This window comes from Pseudochaenichthys georgianus, chromosome 17 (assembly GCF_902827115.2).
Source record: "Pseudochaenichthys georgianus chromosome 17, fPseGeo1.2, whole genome shotgun sequence".
In the NCBI taxonomy this organism is placed as follows: Eukaryota; Metazoa; Chordata; class Actinopteri; order Perciformes; family Channichthyidae; genus Pseudochaenichthys; species Pseudochaenichthys georgianus.
The window spans coordinates 6,950,461-6,972,869 of NC_047519.1; the positions used below are offsets into that span (position 1 = coordinate 6,950,461).

The following is a 22,409-nucleotide window of genomic DNA, read 5'->3' on the forward strand; positions in this document are numbered from 1 at the left end:
GTTCTTAATATAGTTCGCTATCTGTGTACTTTTAAAAAAAATGTTGTTTTAAAAGTTATGTATGTCAATTCCTCTTACGTGTGAACCGACCTGGCAATAAACCCCTTTCTGCTTCTGCTGGTTATTTGAAAGAATGCAGGTTTAAGGAAGTCTTTTTTTGTCAAGTCTCAAAAGTTGACGCTTGGTCTAAAAGTAATCAAATTCGTCAAATATGAATCTGCCATGTGACTCAAACCAAACCATTTAAATATATACCACACGACCCACAGAAGAGAAGTTTAATATCTACCTATTTCTTCGTTAGAGGGACCAATTATGCTTGTTGTACGCTTGCACTCATACAGTAACATGAACATGTACATGTACATACGCAATGTACAGCATATCTTGATGGCCGTTTGTTATTCTTTCACCCACAAGCTTGGTGTTTCTTACCTGAGAGATGGGGAGGGGGGGGTGAGACTGCCAGCAGCAGCACGTCTCTCAGCCGTCCCTCTGGCAGGACTCTCCTGGCAGACACAGCCCAGCTGGGATGGAGGACCATCAGGTGTCTGCAGGTCGGGGAGGGCTAGGTTCTCACACTGCTCACACTCCCCTCTGTCCTCATGGCCTCCTGGCTGACTGCACAGCACGTCCAAAGGGGATCAAGAGAGGAGGATGAGGAGTCAGAACTACTCAAAGATATTTGACATTTAGATTTAAAACAATAACTCTCTTTCCAACACTGGACGATGTAAACTCACAATACATTCATCGTGATGAATTCCATTATCTGGATAATTGTGAATAGATATTGTATAAAGATAAAGATTTCGTTATAGGCAAGGCAAGGCAAGTTTATTTATATAGCACCTTTCAACACAAGGCAATTCAAAGTGCTTTACAAAAAACGAAAGACATTAAGAAAATGGCATTTAAAATCAGTCATTAAAAAGAAAAGATAATAAAAAAAACATTAAAAGAAAAAATACATGGATAAAAGTTACAGTGCAGTTTAAGATGTGAATAGTTCAATGAATACAGCGACAAAAAGAAAAGTCTTCTTGCTGGATTTAAAAGTAGTCAGAGTTGCAGCAGACCTGCAGGTTTCTGGGAGTTTGTTCCAGATGTTTGGAGCATAATAACTGAACGCTGCTTCTCCATGTTTAGTTCTGACTCTGGGGACAGGAAGCTGACCAGTGCCTGAAGACCTGAGAGATCTGGATGGTTCATCATTTAGCAGGAGGTCAGAAATGTATTTTGGGCCTAAACCATTCAGTGCTTTATAAACCAGCAGCAGTATTTTGAAATCTATTCTTTGACACACAGGAAGCCAGTGTAAAGACTTCAGAACAGGAGTGATGTGATCCACTTTCTTAGTGTTAGTGAGGACTCGAGCAGCGGCGTTCTGAATCAGCTGCAGCTTTCTAATAGATTGTGAGACCTGTGAAGACACCATTGCAGTAGTCGAGTCTACTGAAGATAAAAGCATGGACAAGTTTTTCCAGATCCTGCTGTGACATTAGTCTTTTAATCCTAGATAAGTTCTTTAGGTGATAGTAGGCTGATTTAGTAACTGTTTTAATGTGACTGTTGAAACTCAGGTCAGAGTCCATGACTACACCTAGATTTCTGGCTTTATCTGTTGGTTTGAACATTGCAGACTGAAGCTCAGCGCTAACTTTTATACATTCTGACTTGGCTCCAAAAACCATTACCTCAGTTTTATCTTTCTTTAATTGGAGAAAGTTCTGACACATCCAGTCACTGATTTGTTCAATGCACTTACTCAGTGTTTGAATAGGAGCATAGTCTCCTGGTGAAATTGTTATGTACAATTACTTTGTCTAAATTGATATTAACAAGCACATATGGAAATATGTTGATATTCATGTTCATTTTGCACTAAAGTTGTAAAAAGAAATTGAAAATAAAAACATTTAACACATTAACATTAAAACAACGTTGAAGGAAGAATGCATACACTCGGCTTCTTGAAGATGATTTTCCCACTCAAAATGTATCCTTCTTCTTGAGTCATACAAATAGTAGAATAGTAAAGGGGCGTGTCCAGAAAGATTCAAATCAGAGTAACAGGGGGGACATTCAAACAGGGGACACACACTTTAAAAAAAAATGTAAACAATACAAAATGAATTAATAAAAAAGAATTACATTTGGTGAGGAATATTAGCAAAAGGGTTATACAACAGTGACAACAATGTAGAATTTGTTTGTATTTCTTCTTTGTATTTCTTCTTTTTATATATCTGTTACAGAAGTTGTGCTAAAATCTGAGTAATTATTTAGAATTTTGAATATCTTGATTCCTGGGTAAATAACTTTGTTGTTTTATGGTAGAGGGGGATACACATTTAAAACCAAGCTTTTAAAAAATAAGCATTAGACCTTTTAAATACAAAATATATGATATAATGTGTTGGGGACCTAAATGGCACCGAATGCTAGGAATGACCACTTCACTGAAATTAATATATACAGACAAGTTACAAGAAAACAAAGCAAACTGAAGTGGGAGGAAAGAAAGCATAGCTTCAGAAATATATTGCAAGTTATCCAATCATATCGTTTTTGGTCAAATACATCAAATATTGCAAAAATAAATACAAACTTTATGTTAATTACGTTTTTGTCTTTTTTATTAAACCAAATTACAATTATTTCAAGTCTCAAGGTACCATATTATGGGGTCATGTACAGGGGCTGAAAGAACAATACAATACCAACAAATGAAAAGACATACACAGGTCACAATGCAATTTCCTCTAACACTAAACAATCATTTGTAAAGATTAACTAAAGCCTTATAAATCTGGTTTTTATTCTAAAAATGCATATTATTGGTTAACTGAACTAATTAAAGTCAATACCGGAAAAGTTGATTAACATACATTTGTGTAATCTGTTAGGGAAATATTCCTGAATTACCTTTTATACCACAATTAATACTTCTGTCATGTCTGTGTGACTGCTTATGTTTGTTGTGTTTTTCCCTTGTTTTGTTGTTTTATTAATGTGATCGTCTTGTATGCTCTGCAGAATGGGAATCTGTTGTAAACCATTATTAACTTGTCACACTAGCATCAAATGAGCAACGTTGGATACTTTTTGTAAATATTCTCTCGCATAAATATACAATGAATGCGTGAAAACTCGTCGTAATATCCTGAACTGGTGTCTGTGGTTTCGGTCAGTGGTAGAAGTGCTGTTGTAGACATTAGCAGAAGGTTCACTGTGTGTCTGAGTCCATGTCATGCAGTGTGCCGCTCACCTCAATTTCTGCCCCACACTGATCAGACTGAGCTCTGTCAGTAGAAGCAGATTCCTCAAACTGACCACATCTTCGGTTAAACTCCTCTCGTTCTCAAACATTAGAGTAACGATGCGTACATGGCAACTACTCAACAACTTGTCGACTTGGTGAGGTTGGCTTTAAGTTGCAACATATCTAACGTGAATGTTTGGAAAAGTGAAGAACACCCACAACTAAGTTATATCATCAACCAATCGGTAAGTTAATAGTTAGCATGTCACACTAGCAGATAGCTTAGCTACACTCGATACATGTAAACAAAGATGCTTAACAGGTGGCTAGCTAATTCGCATTATCGTTCCAAAGCCTATAACCTACCGAACAACCTCACTAACAACATTTACGTTCCGAGTATAATATTAAATGTTTCCAGTCACTGTAAACGTTTAAAATATATGTATTTAAACTTCTAGTTCAACAAAACTTTCCAGGATACCCGTGTAGAAGCAATGTAGCCGGAACAATTTGTATTTTAAGTCCCCGCCCACGCCTTAACAACACCTTTTGTGATTGGACGAACAGAAGCTGTGTGCGCATTGATTGGTGGAGAGGGTTGCTAATTACAGTAGGCGCGAACACTGGCGCCTGCGCTGAACTGTCACTTTTCAACGGTAGTTTTGGCCTCTTTTGACAAAAGCATAATAAACAAACAATACAGATCAACACCATCATTTCATTCAGAACAGCTATGTGAATAATAAAAGAACAGATTAAATTACAACATTTGATTCATTTAAATTAAAATTAAATTCTGTGTCTTTAATTATGGAAGGTTTAAAAAATATATAGAGGCGAATTTCAAGCTGTCCCCCACTCTAGCTGTGACATCACGCACTCTGCCTCACACTAATGTTAAAATCTGAAGAGGCCTCTTTACCAAGGTCTGAACAATGTTTAATATCTCTAAAAGTATGAGTCTGATTTAAAAGTTGTGCAATATGAATAATGTCAGAAAGATGTGTAACATTTTAAAGTTGGAATGAGGTTTCTGAGTGAAGGTGACGTGCAACAACCTTAACATTAACCTTTCTGTTGGTCTATATGGCTCTGGCAGAGCGAACAGGGACGCGTCTATCGTTTTTCCAACCCAGTTTAGATTTAACCACGCCCACTTCCGCATTACGCAAGGATCGACGTAGCTATATTGGTGGGGGCTCTTTTGCAAAGATAATCAATAACACCACCTGACAGTTGTTGCAGATTATACAGCATACTTGTTACTTACACACATGTGCGATGGTCCCAAAAAAGCCAAAATCTGCACTGTAAAAAAAATATACATTTATTAGGCACTCTGAATAAGGGTAATAATCATGCCTGTTATTAATGTCAAATGTTGTATTAAATAACAAAATAGACATTTATAACATATTATAAATGTGTTACATTTTAATGGCCATAACCAATAACATACCATTTCTAATATGAAAAAAACACTGAAACTTGTTTATTTATTTTTGGTTCATTTATAGTGTCTCCCTCTTCTTCTTCTTTCGTATAACGTTATATGTCCAACTCGGTGTCGTGTAGCCATGCCCGCATCTCTGGTCCTAGGTCGAAGAGGCTGGCTTCCGAGGGTGGTCTATATAAGGGGCAGATGGTGATTATATGGACAGCGGTCTGCTCAGGGTCACCGCACTCGCATGCCGCACTGTCCGCCAAGCCCCACGTCTTCATCGTGGTTTTAAAGCGACCGACCCCAGTTCGTAGACGGTTTAGAGTGGTCCACTGCCGGCGCGGTAGGTCGTCTCCTCCAATGGTGCCATCTCCTGGGTCCCAGATGTAACGGTGGATTCGGGAGGGCCCGGCTGACACCCACTCCTTCTTCCAAGCTGCTGCCAACCATGCATCTCTGGAGATGTCCTCAGAGGTGGAGTTGAGCATCTCTTGAGCTGCTATGTTGTAGGGGTGGCGGGACTTGAGTCTGTTTGGAGGTGCTGGAGTTATTGTGGTGTGGTGCAGGATGTGCCAGTCATACTTTTGTGCCTTCCTGGCCAGGGCGAGGGTGGCAGCCTCCCGTCGGAGGCCGGCCGGTGCTATTCCCGCAAGGACTGGCAAGAGGGACACAGGGGTAGGCTTTAAGCATCCAGTTATTATTCGAAGGGAGGTATTGATAGCCACGTCGACCTTTTTCGCATGAGGGCTTCTGCTCCAGACTGGGGCGCAGTATTCGGCTGCAGAGAAGACCAGGGCTTGAGTGGATATTCGCAGCGTCTTAGCGGAGGCTCCCCAGGTTGTTCCAGCGAGGCGGCGGATCAGCGCGACCCTGGATGTCACCTTGGCCTTGACTTCTTCCAGGTGTTTATTAAAAGGACAATGTCCGATCCAGACGCACTCCAAGATACTTCGGGGCTTGCTGGACCTCCAGACATTTGTTGTCAACGCGCACCTCAAGTTCCCTCTTGGCTTCTCTGGTGCTAAGGTGGTACGCCGCTGCGACTGTTTTCCCGATGCTGAGCTGTAGGCGCCACCTTCGGAGGTATGCTACTAGTGTGCCCATGTCTTCGTTAAGACCCTCTTCCATCGCCTTCCACGTTGGTCGGCTCAGCATGATGGCAAGATCGTCTGCGTAGCCATACTTTCTGGATGTTGTATCAGGTAGGTCGTGGATGTAAATATTGAACAGCATCGGCGAGAGAACAGACCCCTGCGGTACCCCGTTCTTCAGTCTTCTGAGCCTACTGCACTGGCCATTGCTGGTCTGGAGGATAAAGCTACGGTTGGAAAGAGTCTCCATGATGAACTTCACCATGTGGCGGTCCGGTATTGTCCTCAGCAGCTTCAGGTGGAGTCCCCGGAGCCACACAGTGTCATATGCAGCAGTCAGATCCAAATACACTACCCCAGCTTTCTCATTGGCCTGGAAGCTGTCCTCGATGTCCTGGCAGAGTAGTGTTACCTGGTCTGCTGTTGATCTTCCACGACGGAAACCAGCTTGTTCCCGTGGGAGCTGGGAGTCCACCACTGGCTCGATGCGGCTATGGATCATCCTCTCCGAGATCTTAAATGGGACACAGAGCAATGAGATTGGTCTGTATGACTTGGGGTCTTCTGCAGATTTATTTGGCTTTGGCAGAGCTATGACAGAGGCACGGCGCCAAGTCTTTGGGAGCTTTAATCTCTGGTAGCATGATGTGTAGAAAGCACAGAGCCAGCCAGATGTTGTTGAGCTCTGGTGGATGACGAACTCCGGGTGGATGTTGTCACGGCCAGGGGATTTGCCTGGCTTGAGCTTGCTCATGGCCTCACTGAGTTCCTCTGCTGTGAATTCTCCCGAGAGGTTGGAATCGACACTGGCCGCTCCCGAGATGCAAGACACCTCACGCGATGTCAGTCGGGCAAAGGCTTTGTCAGCATCCGGGAAGCGGCCGTTCTTCATGAGCTGGGATGCGATGGCGTTTGCTGTGACTGGGCAGCTGTGGGGTGTTGTATTTCTGCCTGTGAGCTGGTTGATGGTCTGCCACGCCTTGCGACTAGAATGGGTGAAGTCGATTGATTCAACGACCTCTGTCCATCTGGCCCTGCGGGTGATATCTAGCTTCTTGAGCAGTGCTGCTGCAGTCACATCCACCTCTTCTCTGGAGCTAGCCCTCTGGTGGTCACACAGAAGGTGGCTGCATTCCTCGTCCCAACCCGGGATGTAATTCCTGTTATAGCCACGTGGGATGGACTTCTTTGCCGCACCCAGGTGTCTCCCTCCTGTCCTCCCTTCTCCTCTTTGAGGCAGCAGCAAAGACTAGGTTTAGCTCTCAACAAGTTTTAAAAGTTGATCTTACCTTTTTTCACCTACTTAACTTTTTTATTTTTTTACCCATGCATATTTGACTAATCACCCCTCAAATGGAAATATGTTTACATAAATGGTGACCAAACCGTGAGACCCACTGAGATAACTTAGACTAAGTTAGCTTGAGTAACACACAGACAGAGATGATCTGTATGACAGTGGCCATGTCGGCAGGCCACATCATGTAGCCATCACCCTGTGAGGCAGGCCACTTAACAGACCATTCAAATTAACATCAATGTGTTAATGTTTCTTCTTTGGTAAAAGTGTTTCGCTAATGTAATTTTGTTTTAGAAAATGTAAATGTGTCTCTAGCTTTGTAAAAGCGTTTCGCATCTTGTTAATTTGTTTTTGTTAATGTTAAATTGTTTCTTCTTTGGTAAAAGTGTTTTGCTTACTTTGTAATTATCGTTTGCACTTCTCAGCCACCGTAATATTCAATAGAATAATGATATTAAACAGATGATGGTATCATCTGGATGATCACATAACTTTAAGGTTGAAAGAGAAGACTGAATTTGTAATATGAAACAAGTGAAAGAAATGCAGTTACTCTAATTTCCCTTTTGAAATGTATTTCTTTCATGCGTGTTTGAAATATGGTACTTGCATAACGATATTAACAAATCCCTTATCCAGTTTACATTCTATAGTTTCTTCAGCATAAATTAAAAAGCTTTGACACATCAACTACAGTTCGTAAATAAACATCTTGTACGCAACACAGTAGTTCAAAATATGGGCTTTTATTCAACCTTTAACTAAACATGTCAACCTATATAATCATGTATAAAAATGTAATAAGAAGAATCTCAAGAGACAAAGCCGACGTATGAATGTTCTTTGGCTAAAGAAGCCTGCTGGAAGCCAGTGGTAGCAACATGAGAGCAGCGACTGCGTCTGTGGCTGAGACACAGGCTGACCAGAGGAGAAGCTCCACATGCACCGACTACATCCGCACAAAGAAGAGGTATAATGTCAAAAAGCTCTGTCCATGTTAACAAAAAACATCTCAAAATAGAGACGGCTTAACTGAATATGAACTTCATGAAATGACATGCAGCATGTTAGTTTTCCAGTGATTGTTTTGTGACTCTGATTAAACAAGCAGAACAAAGCTAAGAAAGAAAAAGATTACATACATACGGTCCACCGTATTGTTACAAATGGAGGAGCGGATGTAAAAACACTGATCAACAATACCGAGTGAATATTTCCCCATTGTGCCGTTTGCAATACAGTATAGCTTTTGGGCACATCCTGAGTGTATAAATTAGTGAGTAATCGTAACAATAATGCACCTCTTTGTATGGTTCTGTTTATCCAGGACTAACTTGCATAGGCAGCACAAAACAAACCACTTCTGAACTCTAGGTTTTGGAGCTGGGTGAACATTCGTGGTATGCAGCCATTTATTAAAAAGGAGGAGAAAAACTAAATAGGTCCTTAAATATTTTAGTCAACATTCATTTGAATCAATATCAAAATGTTTTACGGTTATGCAGTTAAACTAAGGCAGTGGAGCTTCTCAAAAAATAAATCTTATAACAAAGTATTTACTCAAAGCCCTCTGGGTTTTGGCCACCATTTATGCACAGAATCTTATATTTAAATTTTAACTGAGAGATTCAACCAACATCAAAAATGGATTTCAAGAGCTTTACCGTGGATAAAATGATGAGGCATTGCAGCTCAAAAGGAGATAACAGACTATAATTCTATATGCAATCTGTACTTTGAAATGAGGAAAATGCTGAATGGAAATAAAAGCATATGCGAAAACACAAGAGGAAAAAGGTAATACAAAATGTAGTATAATTCTATATAAAATAAAACGTTTGCAGCAGCACATGTCTTGTGTATTGAGCTCCTCCAGAACACTTTCCAAAACACAACTGAAGGCCCAAAGAAACAAGTCGCTACTCGTAGCCGCGACTACAGGAGGGGATGCTGTTGTAAGGGAACACGTTTACTTTTTATTTACCCAAATGGTAAAAAAAAAAAAATTTAACCATCAAATATAATTGTTCATTTCGTGTTTGCAGTAGTAAAATGTGTGAAAAGTGCCCCCTCTTCCTCCAAGATTAAAAAAACATAGTTGATACTGTACTGGTATGGAAATGCAGAGCATATAACTGGATTTGAAATTAAGTACAATAACGATTCACTGAAAGCCTGCAAGGTCCACTGATCAATTATTTTGGACTGAATAAATGGGGGACGCTGTAAACTTTCAAATGTGATGTAATGACAGTACCCTGACTCGATCCTAGAATTGTAACCTTTAAGCACATGTTGAAACGTGCACTGAACCAGTAGGCAGTTAGCTCAACTTGCTCCCGTCTAAACTAAACAAAGGCATTGATCAGTTAATGCTCTGAATACAGGCTGTGTGCACATGTCCTTAGCACAGCTGCCCCCTCCTGCAGGCGCTGGTCAGAGGAGAGATGCTGAAGTCTAGGAGGCGGTGACTCCTTCCCACTCCACCAGGTACTGCACCTTTCCATCCAGGGTGACCCGGCGTGCCAGGACTTTGTATTTCTCCCCAACAGCCAGCCGCCCCGCGGCTCCGAAGTAGCTGCTGATGGAGCTCTTCAGGTGGGTCAGCTGGCTGTTGGGGTCCATGCCGTGCACTATGTCAGTGGAGTGAAGCCCCGGCAGCGGGCTCGGAATCTCCGTGGCTGCAGGGTCTAGCTCTGCGTGGCTAGGAGGGGGGGTCTCTGGGTTGGGGGGCAGCAGGGCCCGTCGGGGCCGCCCGCGTTTCCTCTTTAAGGGTGGAGCAGAAACGGGCATAGCACAGGCTGTGGGCCGCGGCTTGCTGGAGCTACAGAGGCTGAAAAGTTGAAGTAACATTTTTAATCTGAGTGTAACTACAAAAACAAAGTATACAGAGGGGCATTTCAGAAAAACAAGAATAGATGGAGAGATAAAGGCTAACCTGCTGATGTTGAGCAAGTAATGTTAAGCATATTCTAAATCAGTGGTTCTCAACTGGTCAGGCCTCGGGACCCACTTTTTCCTTAGTCAATAGATCGCGACCCGAAATGTTGAACCACTCAAATTTATTCAACAAAAAATTGTGCAGTAATATATAGGCTTTTCAGCAGTGCATATATCCCTTATATCCCTTCACAGAACAAAAGAATGCTTTTAAAAAAGGTTTCATGAGATGATGGAATCAAAGCTGAACTGTGTAACATAAAAAGGCACACATGCTGAAAACCCAACCCCAGAAAGGGGTCTGGGGGGATTTTCCCCCAGGAGATTTTTTGAAATACTAACAAACTATGCATTCTGGTACACTCTAAGAAGAAAATAAATAAATGTATTACTACCAGACATATTAATAATATTTTATGCTATCGTTTGTTTTTCACTTAGTTCTGACAGCTGAACTTGATGCTCCACACAACGAGAAGAGCAAAGAGGAGATAGTCTGTGTGAATTACTTTAAATTCTGGGTAAGGGTAGATAGCCCCCATTGTTCTGTGACCTGTCAATCATCAAACCGGGGGTCATATTTCATTATGTGTTCATTTTTATCTGAAGTTGTACCCATGGATGTATAAAGAATAGTTCTACTGCAAAGTTATTCTCCGTGGGGACTTCCGGCTACATGTTGATTCTGATTGGCCAGAAGACTCGAAAAAACATCAGCAAAGATGTTTTATTGAGAAGATGATCACTACGTGACAGAAGTTTTCAAAACCGTTTATGGTCTCCGGTACTTCCAGTCCAACTGCATGATAGGGCAGCACGATTTAAAAAAAAAAAAAAAAAATGTAATTACGATTTTTCTGACAAATATTGTTTTGAAGCGACCCAACGGAAGTTTATTGTGAAATGCGACCATATCTCCGGCTAGGAAGGTCGTATCAACGTGCTCCCGTCTCTAGCACCCCCGCAGCCGGAGCTACGAGTGAAAGAACTAAACTTACATGAAACTTCCGTTGGGTTGCTTTAAAGTCAAGTTTCAGTTTAAGATTCACCCTGTAGTAGATGTAAAACATGTGATGGAGCATTACTAACCTGACTCAGATGGTTTGTTTCACCAAACCATCTAGGAAAGCTCCATTGGAAGCCATTTGGAAAAGGGCAGGCACTTTCAAAAATACTTGGCAGGTGATTGGATCAATCTGTCTGTCTGTATCACCTTCTATCATGGGCCACTTCTGATTGGTTAACAATGGCTGGTACATGTGGAGCACAGCACTTCTGATTTGATAATCGCATCATTTTGATTTAAAATCGATTAATCGTTCAGCCCTACTGCATGCACAGCATTAGAAAATTGGGCCTTCAAAAATAAAAGTTCGACTTTCCCTCCCTCCCCCCCCCCCCCAAAAAAGGAATTTTTTTTTCTTCTCGAAACAGGTCCTTGACACACTTTTGGGTCGCGACCCACCAGTTGAGAACCACTGTTCTAAATCTTACTTAAAAAGGGGCCTATTATGCTCATTTTCAGGATCATATTCGTAGTTTGTGCCTCTTCTGTGACATATTTGCATGCTTTAATGTCAAAAAGCTCTTTATTTTTCACGTACTGCCTACGTTCAGCACCTCTGAGGGATGGGGGATGAAAAATGTTTGGGGATTTTAGCCTAGCAGACCATTTACATGCACGAAAACCTTTGCAACACACTACAGGTAAGGGAAAACCCCAAAAGGATAATAGGGCCTCTTCAAGCATTCGAGTGTGAAGCATGCTTGCGTACATAAACACAAAGAACAGCTCATCATAAATGTCTGTACCAAATCTTATGTAAATCCATAAAATAGTTTTACGCATTTTATTCAAAACACAATGTAAACCTCATGGTTGCTAGAGGGATAGTCAGGAGATCCTTAAAGTCATTGGGATTCCTCTTATGGGAAATACAATTGTTTATACAAAATCCTGGCAACCAATCCAATAGTTCTTGAGATGTTTCTGTCAGTTGATCAACGACTTTGGTTCAAAGGCGTACCAAATCTCCCCTTCCACAGGCCAATAGAGTGAGGAACGGTTAAATGTAGCAAATGCATAGTAGACGTACCTGGACTGTCTTGAAATGCTAGTTGAGGTAGTTTCTGTGGTGCTCAGGGCTTCTATGGACTCCATATCTGAGGTACTTGAAGACAGCAGAGACCTCTCACTCCTGGTGTTTTGGGGACGGTGAAATGAGAACAGACATGGATAACAAAGATTTAGACAGAAAAGAAAAATGGTGCTTAATGACACTTTTGATTAATAGGGCTTAATAGTCTGTTACCCAGTCTAAGGAGAGATAATGAATGGACAAAAAATGTGATGAGATTATTTAAAGAAAAAAATGGTTGAGTTTTAGTACAACACGGGCACCTTTAAGAGGGTACATTAGCTTCACTACTACACAGTGAAGCTGGATGTTTAGGAACAGCACTTCTGCAACATGATTGCTCACTTACTTGATAGAGGTCAAGTGACCCATTGGGTGGGGTTCTAGTGGTAGAGGCTTTCTCACTTCCTGTTTAAGAAAAGAAAAATATATTGTAATTGTGTTTTCTTATATTTAAGTGGTTTCACAACAACTATGTACGCATCATGCCATCACCCACTAATGTATACAAATATATGCGTGCACTCACTTGGGAGAAGAGCTCACTGCGTTGTGGTCCTTGCTTTCTCTTCCTCTTTTTCTCTGTCCCATTGGTAAAACTAGCGCAAGGTCTAGAGCAACACCAACAGTTTCACAGATATTATAAATTACACTAAATATTTGTTTCATGCATTATGAAACAAATTACAAGGTGCATACAAATGCTGCTTTTTAGAATGTTGTATCTCTTTCTCACTTCATCACATCAGTCAAATTAAAGAGCTTGACTGTTACAACATTTAATGTGAAATGTAGGTTTCCCATTATACCTCATGCCAGGTAGGGCCTTTGTGGAGCTCTCGTGTGAAGCCCTCTCCATCCCTCTGCTGGTTGGCTCATCAGAGTTGGGGGGAGCGGGAGGGAAACGGATCCTCAGCCCGAACAAGTGCTTCTTTTTCTTTACCTCCTTCCCCGACATGAACCTAGAAGAGAGTCAGGGAGAGGGTGATGAAAGGTAGATACCAAAAAGTATAGAAGACAAAAAAGGGTACAAAAATGGTAGTTAAGGAAAAGATAGAGTTGTGCACTTTATGTACAAACTTACAGGCTGTTGTTGTTGTTTAGCGCCTCCAGAACCCTTTCATAACGCGCCGACCTGGGAGTGTTGGCGAGCTGCAGACACGGGGGAGGGGAGGTCGCCAAAGAAAAAAAGGTAAATATTTCAGGAAATCAACACCATATGGTTTCAAAAGCTAATTGCCAGCCAGGGATAATCTAAAAATAATTAACCCTGGTGTCTAGGACAGGCTGAGGCCTGTACAACGAAGCAGGATGTGAGGTTAGCGAGGTAACTTCAGGAGTTACCCTGGGTTTCGGTACTACGACGCTGGATCACTTCTAACCTGGGTAACTCGGCATGGTAAATTATGCTGAACACATAACCTGCTCCGGAGCAGGTTATGTGTTCAGCATAAGTATGGTCTCTTATCTGGATAGGTATGTTCCAGATAAGAGATCAACCCTGTGAAAGCACCGCCTGCTGGCCAATCAGAGCCAGAGTTAAAAGCTATCAAGTCATATTACAGGCTCAAGAAAACAGTTCAAAACGGCCAAATGTAGGAAATAAGTCTGGCAAAAATATAATAAAAAAAATCATCTCAATTAAAAGAATCATCTAGACATAAAAATGCTCACTGCATTTGCGGTAAGCAAGCTTACTTGAATACCTTGACCATAGACCATATGTCATGTATTATTGCAGTTTTAGTGTCGCCAACTCCGTTTCTAATACGCAAAAAGACAGCAAAATGCATCTATGATTATTTTTAGTATTTCCGATCTTTCCAATCCAGTCGAGAGATCTCTCTCTCTCTCTCTCTCTCTCCCCCGCCTGCTTCGGAGGGGGCGGGGCAGTTTACACACACACAGCTGCAACACGCAGCAACACACACACACACACACACACGGAGGAGATGGCGGAGAGAACACGCTCCGAGGTGTGGTTAAACTTTACCCGTCTCCATGTGGACAATGCTCGTTACAAAGAGTGCAATAAGAGTTTAGCATGTCAGGGCGGTAACACGAGCAATTTGTCTAAACATTTAGCAAAAGTGCTCCAGATCCAGACGGAGGAATGCACCGGGTTCCACTGTCTTTCTAGCAGCTCTGTAGCTCCATCCACGAGGAACGTTTCCATGTCAGGTGTTCTGTATGCTAGCAGCAACACACGGAGTTAACTACATTATACAAACATGGGTTAATGACTAGAGGTAACCGAGTTATTTATTTTGTTAAAGTTTCAGCTATTCTGTTTACAATTCTGTCATCAGATTATTTAATATGATTTGTTAAAACATTGTCGTTTCTTTTGATGTGAAATATTATGTGTTGGGGAAATATTTTCCAAGGCCCATAACTTTGACCCAGTTTATCAGTTCAAACTGTCCTGACTGAGCACACGCACCTCATAACCTTGGCTGCTGTGCTCTCAGTGTTCTGTCTCCCTGTTCCTGCCTGTTGGCGTCAGCTGATAGAGGTGTTATGATTTTATCTTGTTATGCAGCATGTTGATGATGCTCTCTGAACTAGCTAAATACATGGGTCTGGGGTAGAGTTCTTCAGAATTGACGTGGCAACTCTACCGTGCAGTCAGATCGTGGCTGCTGTGACTTGTGATGTGAAACCTCCGGCCGAAGCTCCAAATAAACCATCAGTGTTTGACATCAAAGCTCCTGCTCTTCCCGTGTCTCTTTCCTGAGTCGGTGACTCCCACTGCATTGCTACACAGAAGTTTCCCTTACATTATGTATTTAATTTAAAGGGGACATATCATGCTATATTTGAACAATATATTGTAGGGCCATACCTATATAAATAGTTTTTTTTTCAAAATACCAAACATCCTGCATTTTAGCCATGCCTCATTTCACTCCATTTGCTCTTTCCAGCCCTGTTTTTGCAGGGGGCTGATTCTGTGAGCTGCAGCTGACCACGCCCCCCTGCAGGAGAGGGGAACGTGCTTTGAGATCAGCTGCTGGGCTGTCAGAAGAGGGGGAGAAAAAGAGATCTCCGTCCTCTGTGTTTTATTCTTATAGAAGTAAGAAGAGAAGTAACGGGGTAGAAACCCTCCTTTCTGTAAGCGGTCCAGACATAGACATCAAAAGGCGACACATATTCAGTTGCCAGTTACTTTGGCATTAGGGCAGGGACAGGGTTTGACATAATGAATTGTGCTACTTTTAAAGCAAGCAATGATGTTTTCAAATCTGTAAAAGCTCCTCAAAAACACAATCGAAGCAGTTCCTGCCGTTGCTACGTTAGTTCATACAGTAACAACGGACTATTTTTCTTAGCGGATGCATGTCAATTTAAATCAATACAACTATTTTTTTAAATCAATAAAATCATTTTCTAAATCCATAAAAGCATTTCAATTAATATTGGGAGTCATATCGTTACTTTGTTGAGAATGTGGCCATGTATAATAAGCGGGATAATGTGCAGCGACGCGGTCATTATGGGGAAAGGAACACCGACGCGAAGCGGAGGGATCTAGATCGGCATGAAGGTGTTATTATCCATACATTATCCCTTACATATGATTATATAGAGTAATTATTCATTTGTTTTAAAGCAGGAGGCGCAAACGCTTGCCTCAGGGAGGGAGAAAAAGAGCCAGAGCGGAGAATAAACAGAAGGGCAACCATGCAAGGGAAGTCTTCTTCGCTGCTTTTGTGGCAGACTACAGCACCACTTACAGGCCTGGCATATGTATTACAGCGTATCCAGCGCTTTCGAGCTGCAATGGCCGGCCGTAGCCCAACCTCTCATTCCCCTGATAGGTGGAGAATTGACCACGAAGCGGAGCACCACTTTTGTGACATAGAAAATAATTCAAATCTGGATCAGTCTGCATCAGATCCGTTGCAGCCCCGTTTTAAGAGATTTGGGTACGGAGGAAAAGAGAGAGGGTTGTATTTTCTGACACTTTGTGAGTTCCCTGACACACATATTCATGTATAAAAGACGTACAAGAGTGCATTTTGCATGATAGGTCCCATTTAAAAAGCAATGTTAGTTTTGTTCACAATTTGTTTAGTTAGTTTACCTTATTTTTTTCTCCAAAAGAACCGATAAGAGTACCGTTAAAAGACCGGATCGATAAGCGGTATCGATAAAAGTAGTAGTACCGTTAAAACCTTAACGATACCCATCCCTAAATGGGTGCCCAATTAACATCGTATTAAACGGATCGTGCCAATTTCAACGAGACATTTATGGGGAAATGTGGAGAGATGACCCTTACTCTGGGATAAATGCAATCATTTTTATTGAATGCATTTTTTTCACACACCACTAGGACTAGGGTTACAATACGTAACCCACCGTTCTTGCAACAGGGCCTGAATTTCTGTTGAAAGGAAACCCATCTCGTCCTAGGATGATAGATTTGCCTCTCTTATGCCCCTGCATGGAGGAGGGATGCTGCAGAACTGGAGTCAGTAACCCAGTCGCAGTATCCTGTCCACCCCTTCTGTCAGTGCACAGCTGAGCTTCCATTCCCCATAAAACTGTTTTAGGGGACATGCAAGGAGCTGTGGAGCTGCAGCTAAGACGCTGTGGTACTCTCTGGTGGCCCTCTCCTCCGCCAAACCTTCCATAAAAAGGAAGATTGGCTTATGGGGAACCGACATTAAAAAAAGGGCCGATTTTATGCGGAGGTCCTCGAGCGCACCTTCGCATTAACGCTGTGTTTCACATTAACAGTGACATGCAAAAAATCGGAGCCATTATACCAGACGCGGTGTGTTTTCTGACAACAAAACGCCAGCTTATAGCGTCTCTGAACCTGCACAGTGCTTTGACAGCACTTTCTGCGGTTTATTCCACTCACGCGCGCTCCCACCTGCTGCTTCCTTCACTGGAGTTACAGTGGGGCAGCGAGTGTGGGACAGTGTTCTCTCCTCTGAGGATGAGCAAGAAGCAGCATAGGCCAAGAAGCGACTTCTCCTCATCCACGTGACCGAGGAAATCGATCCAAAGAGCCCTTCCGTAGACACGGGGGCTCCCAGGAGATCATCAGTCTTTTTATTTATTTTTGGAAAGTACCACCCGGCATGATCCCACTGTGGCCAGGGACATCACATGGCAAGCAGCGGCGGCCACACCGTGGACCATGATATTAATTTGGCCGATGCTGCGGCCAAATAATCGCTCTGATCCGGTGAGGTGGGGGTATCTTGGGGAAGAGCAATCAGCGAGACGCCCAACACACCCGTGTTTATTTGCAGCCGCCCTGTCACACGGCACCGGGGCAGAGGTTCTCTGCCCAGCCTGCTGCCTGTGGGAGCAGATGGGCTGCCACGCTCTGCCGCCATGGTCATCACCAGGGGGAAGTCCTGGCGGACAGACCTGGACGCCGGACCCGGAAGTGCCCGGCAACGAGAAGTCCTCGTCATCCTCCTCCCCGGAAATCGGAGCCATCCGCCCCGCTGGAATGACGAACGTGAATGGCACCGTCTCGGCCATATCCTGGTCCCCCAAACACTCGAAACAGAGGTGGTGGGGCTGGGCGCCCGCTATTAAGCCAGGGCACGAAGGACAGGCCCGGGTCTCTAGAAGTGGCGACTCCATGAAGGTATGATAACTTCCTTCTTCTTTCAAACGTTTTACTTCCCTCTGTCAGGTGTTGTCCTATGGAAATGGTGACCTAACCATACTAGGGCGGTCCGGGGGGACCCTCCCCCGGAAGACATTTTTGAGATATGACCCCTTAAATTATGACTTCTGGTGATGTTAGAGGGGGGGGGGGGGGGACAAATTGAGGCTTAAAAATATGAGATAATCCACAATCTTCAGTGTGGTTAGCTATGAATCTTCCAAAACTGTGCAACAGTACAGTAGGCCCACACAAACTGCAGAACACTGGTGCTTTGGGAACACTCAAATGATTTAATTCCCATTTAAAATCAGGAGACTAAATACGAACATTGTGTGTGTGTGTGTGTGTGTGTGTGTGTGTGTGTGTGTGTGTGTGTGTGTGTGTGTGTGTGTGTGTGTGTGTGTGTGTGTGTGTGTGTGTGTGTGTGTGTGTGTGTGATACTTGCCAACCCTACCAATTTCTGACAAAATCAGATTTACTCACGACTGTTTCCACTCGGACTTTAATACAGCTACACCATTGTTTGGTTTCCATGGTAGCGCGTCTCTTTAGCAGCGCGCGCAATTCAAAGTCTGAGAGGGTGAGGAAGATGAAAACTGAACAAGAATCGACAACTCGACCCTCTGCTCAGTCCTTTCCTGTAAAATACAGGTCCAGCCCACACATATGCTCCATAGTGCTACAAGCATTGCCCTTACAACTACAATAAGCATGTAAATGTTAATCTACAGCTCCGGCGATCCACTAGCACCGGAGTCTCCACCTGTAGACGCAGCCATCCTACTACTGTAGCGTCCCCTTGGATACGAGTCCAAACAACTCACAGACACACAGGCCAGGGCGCCCTTTGAGCATCAGATCTGACGACGCGGATTGGCTGAAATTATGTTTCGGCGGCATAGTTTACAGATGGCAACAGTCAGCTTGTTGGCTGCTGCTGCTCTGGCTGAGGGCTCCTTTCTACCGCCCGGACGAGAGAGGGTAATGATGCACGCTGTGGCCAGGCAGGAAACATGTGACTTATCAGTAACTTTAGACATCGTAAAACAATTTTCAACGAGATTTTATTGTAGATTATACATTTTACTGATACCAACTATATAACAGGCATGAAAACGGGTCAGGGGTGAAAAAGGTGAGAAGGATATTATCCCTCTAGGGGGGTCCGGGGGCATGCTCCCCCGGAAGAACATTTTGAATATTCCATATTTTAAAGCATCAATCTGATGCATTTTGAGATGCATTTTTTTTGCCAACATGGGGAGAGCTGGAGAAACTTAACTTCAGCCATGAGTCAAAAATATTATGGCCTCCTTACTAAGTATTATCAGGGATGCAAACTCATCAGGTATGGAAAAGGTGACAAGGACCCAAGCCCCCCGACCCCACGGAATATCGGCTTTAAAATGAGGAATAACAGAGGATTTTAGCAGTCAAAACAACTAAAGCAGCAGTGTTAATAATAACAGAAACGCCAAAGAGTCACATCTAATAGAAATATATAAAAGCATTTATTTTAATTGTGTAGCAGTCAGTTTATCATTTTGGCAGCACTGTTGAGCATTTTGAAAATCTATTGTCATGCCTCTATGCAAGGCTGAGTCTTTCTATCTTTATGGCATCTGGTGTAAAGTAACTAAATTCATAAACTCAAGTACTATACTTGGGTACAATTTTGAGATACTTGTACTTTATTTAAGTATTTCAATGTTTTGCTACTTTGTTCTTCTTCTCTGAAGAACCAGCACCTTACCGTGGTAGAGAGGTTTGTGTGCCCTGATGAACCTGGGGGCTGTGTTGTCTGGAACCTTGTGTTCCTGGTAGGGTCTCCCATGGCAAATTGGTCTCAGGCAAGGGGCCAGACTAAGATTGGTTCAAAAGACCTCATGAAAGACGACACAGGAAGTGAGGATACCCGGCCCGGAGGAAGCCCGGGGTCCCCTTCTAGAGCCAGGCCCAGAAGGAGGACTCGTCGGCGAGCGTCTGGTGGCCGGGCTTGCCACGGAGCCCGGCCGGGCCCAGCCCGAAAAGGCAACGTGGGCAACACCTCCGCTTCTCCGTCCCGCGGGCCCACCACCTACGGGAAACATCGATGGGGTCGGGTGCGCTGCCAGAAGGGTGGCAGTGAAAGCGGAGGGTCTCGACGGACAAGACCCGGGCGGCAGAAGCTGGCTTTGGGGACGTGGAACGTCACCTCTCTGGGGGGGAAGGAGCCGGAGCTTGTGCGGGAGGTGGAGCGGTACCAGTTGGATCTGGTTGGGCTCACCTCTACGCACAGCGTCGGCTCTGGAACCTTACTTCTGGATAGGGGTTGGACTCTATTCTTCTCCGGAGTTGCTCAAGGTGTGAGGCGCCGGGCGGGTGTGGGGATACTCACAAGTCCCCGGTTAGGTGCTTCGTTGTTGGAGTTTACCCCAGTGGACGAGAGGGTCGCCTCCCTACACCTGCGGGTTATGGGGGGGAAAACTCTGACTGTTGTGTGTGCTTATGCACCCAACAGCAGTTCAGAGTATTCGGCCTTCTTGGAGACCCTGGAAAGAGTCCTGTATGGGGCTCCTGAAGGGGACTCCTTAGTCTTGCTGGGAGACTTCAACGCACATGTGGGCAATGATGGAGACACTTGGAGGGGCGTGATTGGGAGGAACGGCCCCCCTGATCTGAACCGGAGTGGTGGTTTGTTACTGGACTTCTGTGCTAGTCATGGATTGGCCATAACAAACACCATGTTCGAACATAAGGATGCTCATAAGTGTACGTGGTACCAGAGCACCCTAGGCAGAAGGTCCATGATCGATTTCGTTATCGTATCATCGGACCTGAGGCCGTATGTTTTGGACACTCGGGTAAAGAGGGGGGCGGAGTTGTCAACTGATCACCATCTGGTGGTGAGTTGGGTCGAGTGGCGGGGGAAGCCTCTGGATAGACCTGGTAAGCCCAAACGTGTAGTTCGGGTCAACTGGGAACGTCTGGAGGAGGCCCAAGTTCAGGAGGCCTTCAACTCACACCTCCGGCGGAGCTTTTCGGGCATTCCTGTGGAGGTTGGGGACATTGAACCAGAGTGGTCGGTGTTCAAAGCCTCTATTGCCGAAGCCGCGGTGGGGAGCTGTGGTCTCAAGGTCCTAGGTGCCTCAAGGGGCGGTAACCCTCGAACCTCCTGGTGGACACCGGTGGTCAGGGAAGCCGTCCGACTGAAGAAGGAGGCCTTCAGGGATTTGTTATCCCGGGGGACTCCCGAGGCAGTTGCAAGGTACCGACAGGCCCGAAGGGCAGCAGCCTCATCCGTGGCCGAGGCAAAGCAGCGGGTGTGGGAGAAGTTTGGAGAAGACATGGAGAAGGACTTTCGGGCGGCACCAAAGTTGTTCTGGAAAACTGTCCGACACCTCAGGAGGGGGAAGCAGGGAACCATCCAAGCTGTGTACAGTAAGGATGGGACGTTGTTGACCTCAACTGATGGAGTGTTGGGGCGTTGGAAGAAACACTTTGAGGAACTCCTGAACCCGACAACTCCGCCCTCTATGTTAGAGGCAGAGCTGGAGTATGACGGGGGATCAACACCAATCTCCCGGTGGGAGGTCACTGAGGTCGTTAAACAACTCCACAGTGGCAAAGCCCCGGGGGTGGATGAGATCCGCCCGGAAATGCTGAAGGCTCTGGGTGTTGAGGGACTGTCATGGTTGACACGTCTCATCAACGTTGCGTGGAAGTCGGAAACAGTACCGAAGGAGTGGCAGACCGGGGTGGTGGTCCCCCTTTTCAAAAAGGGGGATCAGAGGGTGTGTGCCAATTACAGAGGCATCACACTACTCAGCCTCCCCGGGAAAGTTTACGCCAAGGTACTTGAAAGGAGGGTCAGGCCGATTGTCGAACCTCAGATTGAGGAGGAACAATGCGGATTCCGTCCTGGTCGTGGAACGACGGATCAGCTTTTTACTCTCGCAAGGATCCTGGAGGGGGCCTGGGAGTACGCTTATCCGGTCTACATGTGTTTTGTAGACTTGGAGAAGGCGTATGACCGGGTTCCCAGGGAGTTACTGTGGGAGGTGCTGCGGGAGTATGGGGTGAGGGGGTCTCTACTCAGGGCCATCCAATCTCTGTACTCCCAAAGCGAGAGCTGTGTCCGGGTCCTCGGCAGTAAGTCGGACCCATTTCCGGTGAGGGTTGGCCTCCGCCAGGGCTGCGCTTTGTCACCAATCCTGTTTGTAATATACATGGATCGGATTTCGAGGCGTAGTCGTGGGGGGGGGGGTCTGCAGTTCGGTGGACTAAGGATTGCACCACTGCTTTTTGCAGATGATGTGGTTCTGATGGCTTCATCGGTCTGCGACCTTCAGCACTCACTGGATCGGTTCGCAACCGAGTGTGAAGCGGCTGGGATGAGGATCAGCACCTCCAAATCTGAGGCCATGGTTCTCAGCAGGAAACCGATGGACTGTCCACTCCAAGTAGGGAATGAGTCCTTACCCCAAGTGAAGGAGTTCAAGTATCTCGGGGTCTTGTTCTCGAGTGAGGGAACAATGGAGCGTGAGATGGGCCGGAGAATCGGAGCAGCGGGAGCGGTACTGCAGTCGCTTTACCGCACCGTTGTGACGA

General features: G+C 44.5%; 2 protein-coding genes across 3 annotated transcripts in view; both read right to left on the minus strand.

The window, feature by feature from the left end:
* ccdc18 (coiled-coil domain containing 18) overlaps window positions 1–527 on the minus strand; it is a 40,942-nt gene extending 40,415 nt beyond the window's left edge. For both annotated transcript variants that reach the window (XM_034104543.2, XM_034104542.2), the window contains exon 1: window positions 436–527. The gene's annotated coding sequence lies outside the window, so the exon portion shown is untranslated. The remainder of the gene's footprint in view (window positions 1–435) is intronic.
* A 7,303-nt stretch (window positions 528–7,830) lies between these two features.
* Window positions 7,831–22,409, minus strand: part of mtf2 (metal response element binding transcription factor 2) — a 37,500-nt gene continuing 22,921 nt past the window's right edge. Inside the window, exons 10-15 of the mRNA XM_034104658.2 lie at window positions 13,263–13,330; window positions 12,988–13,140; window positions 12,708–12,789; window positions 12,528–12,586; window positions 12,137–12,238; window positions 7,831–9,933 (exon numbers count right to left, since the gene is read on the minus strand). Coding sequence (XP_033960549.1) covers window positions 9,558–9,933; window positions 12,137–12,238; window positions 12,528–12,586; window positions 12,708–12,789; window positions 12,988–13,140; window positions 13,263–13,330 — 840 coding nt within the window. The 3' untranslated portion in view covers window positions 7,831–9,557. The remainder of the gene's footprint in view (window positions 9,934–12,136; window positions 12,239–12,527; window positions 12,587–12,707; window positions 12,790–12,987; window positions 13,141–13,262; window positions 13,331–22,409) is intronic.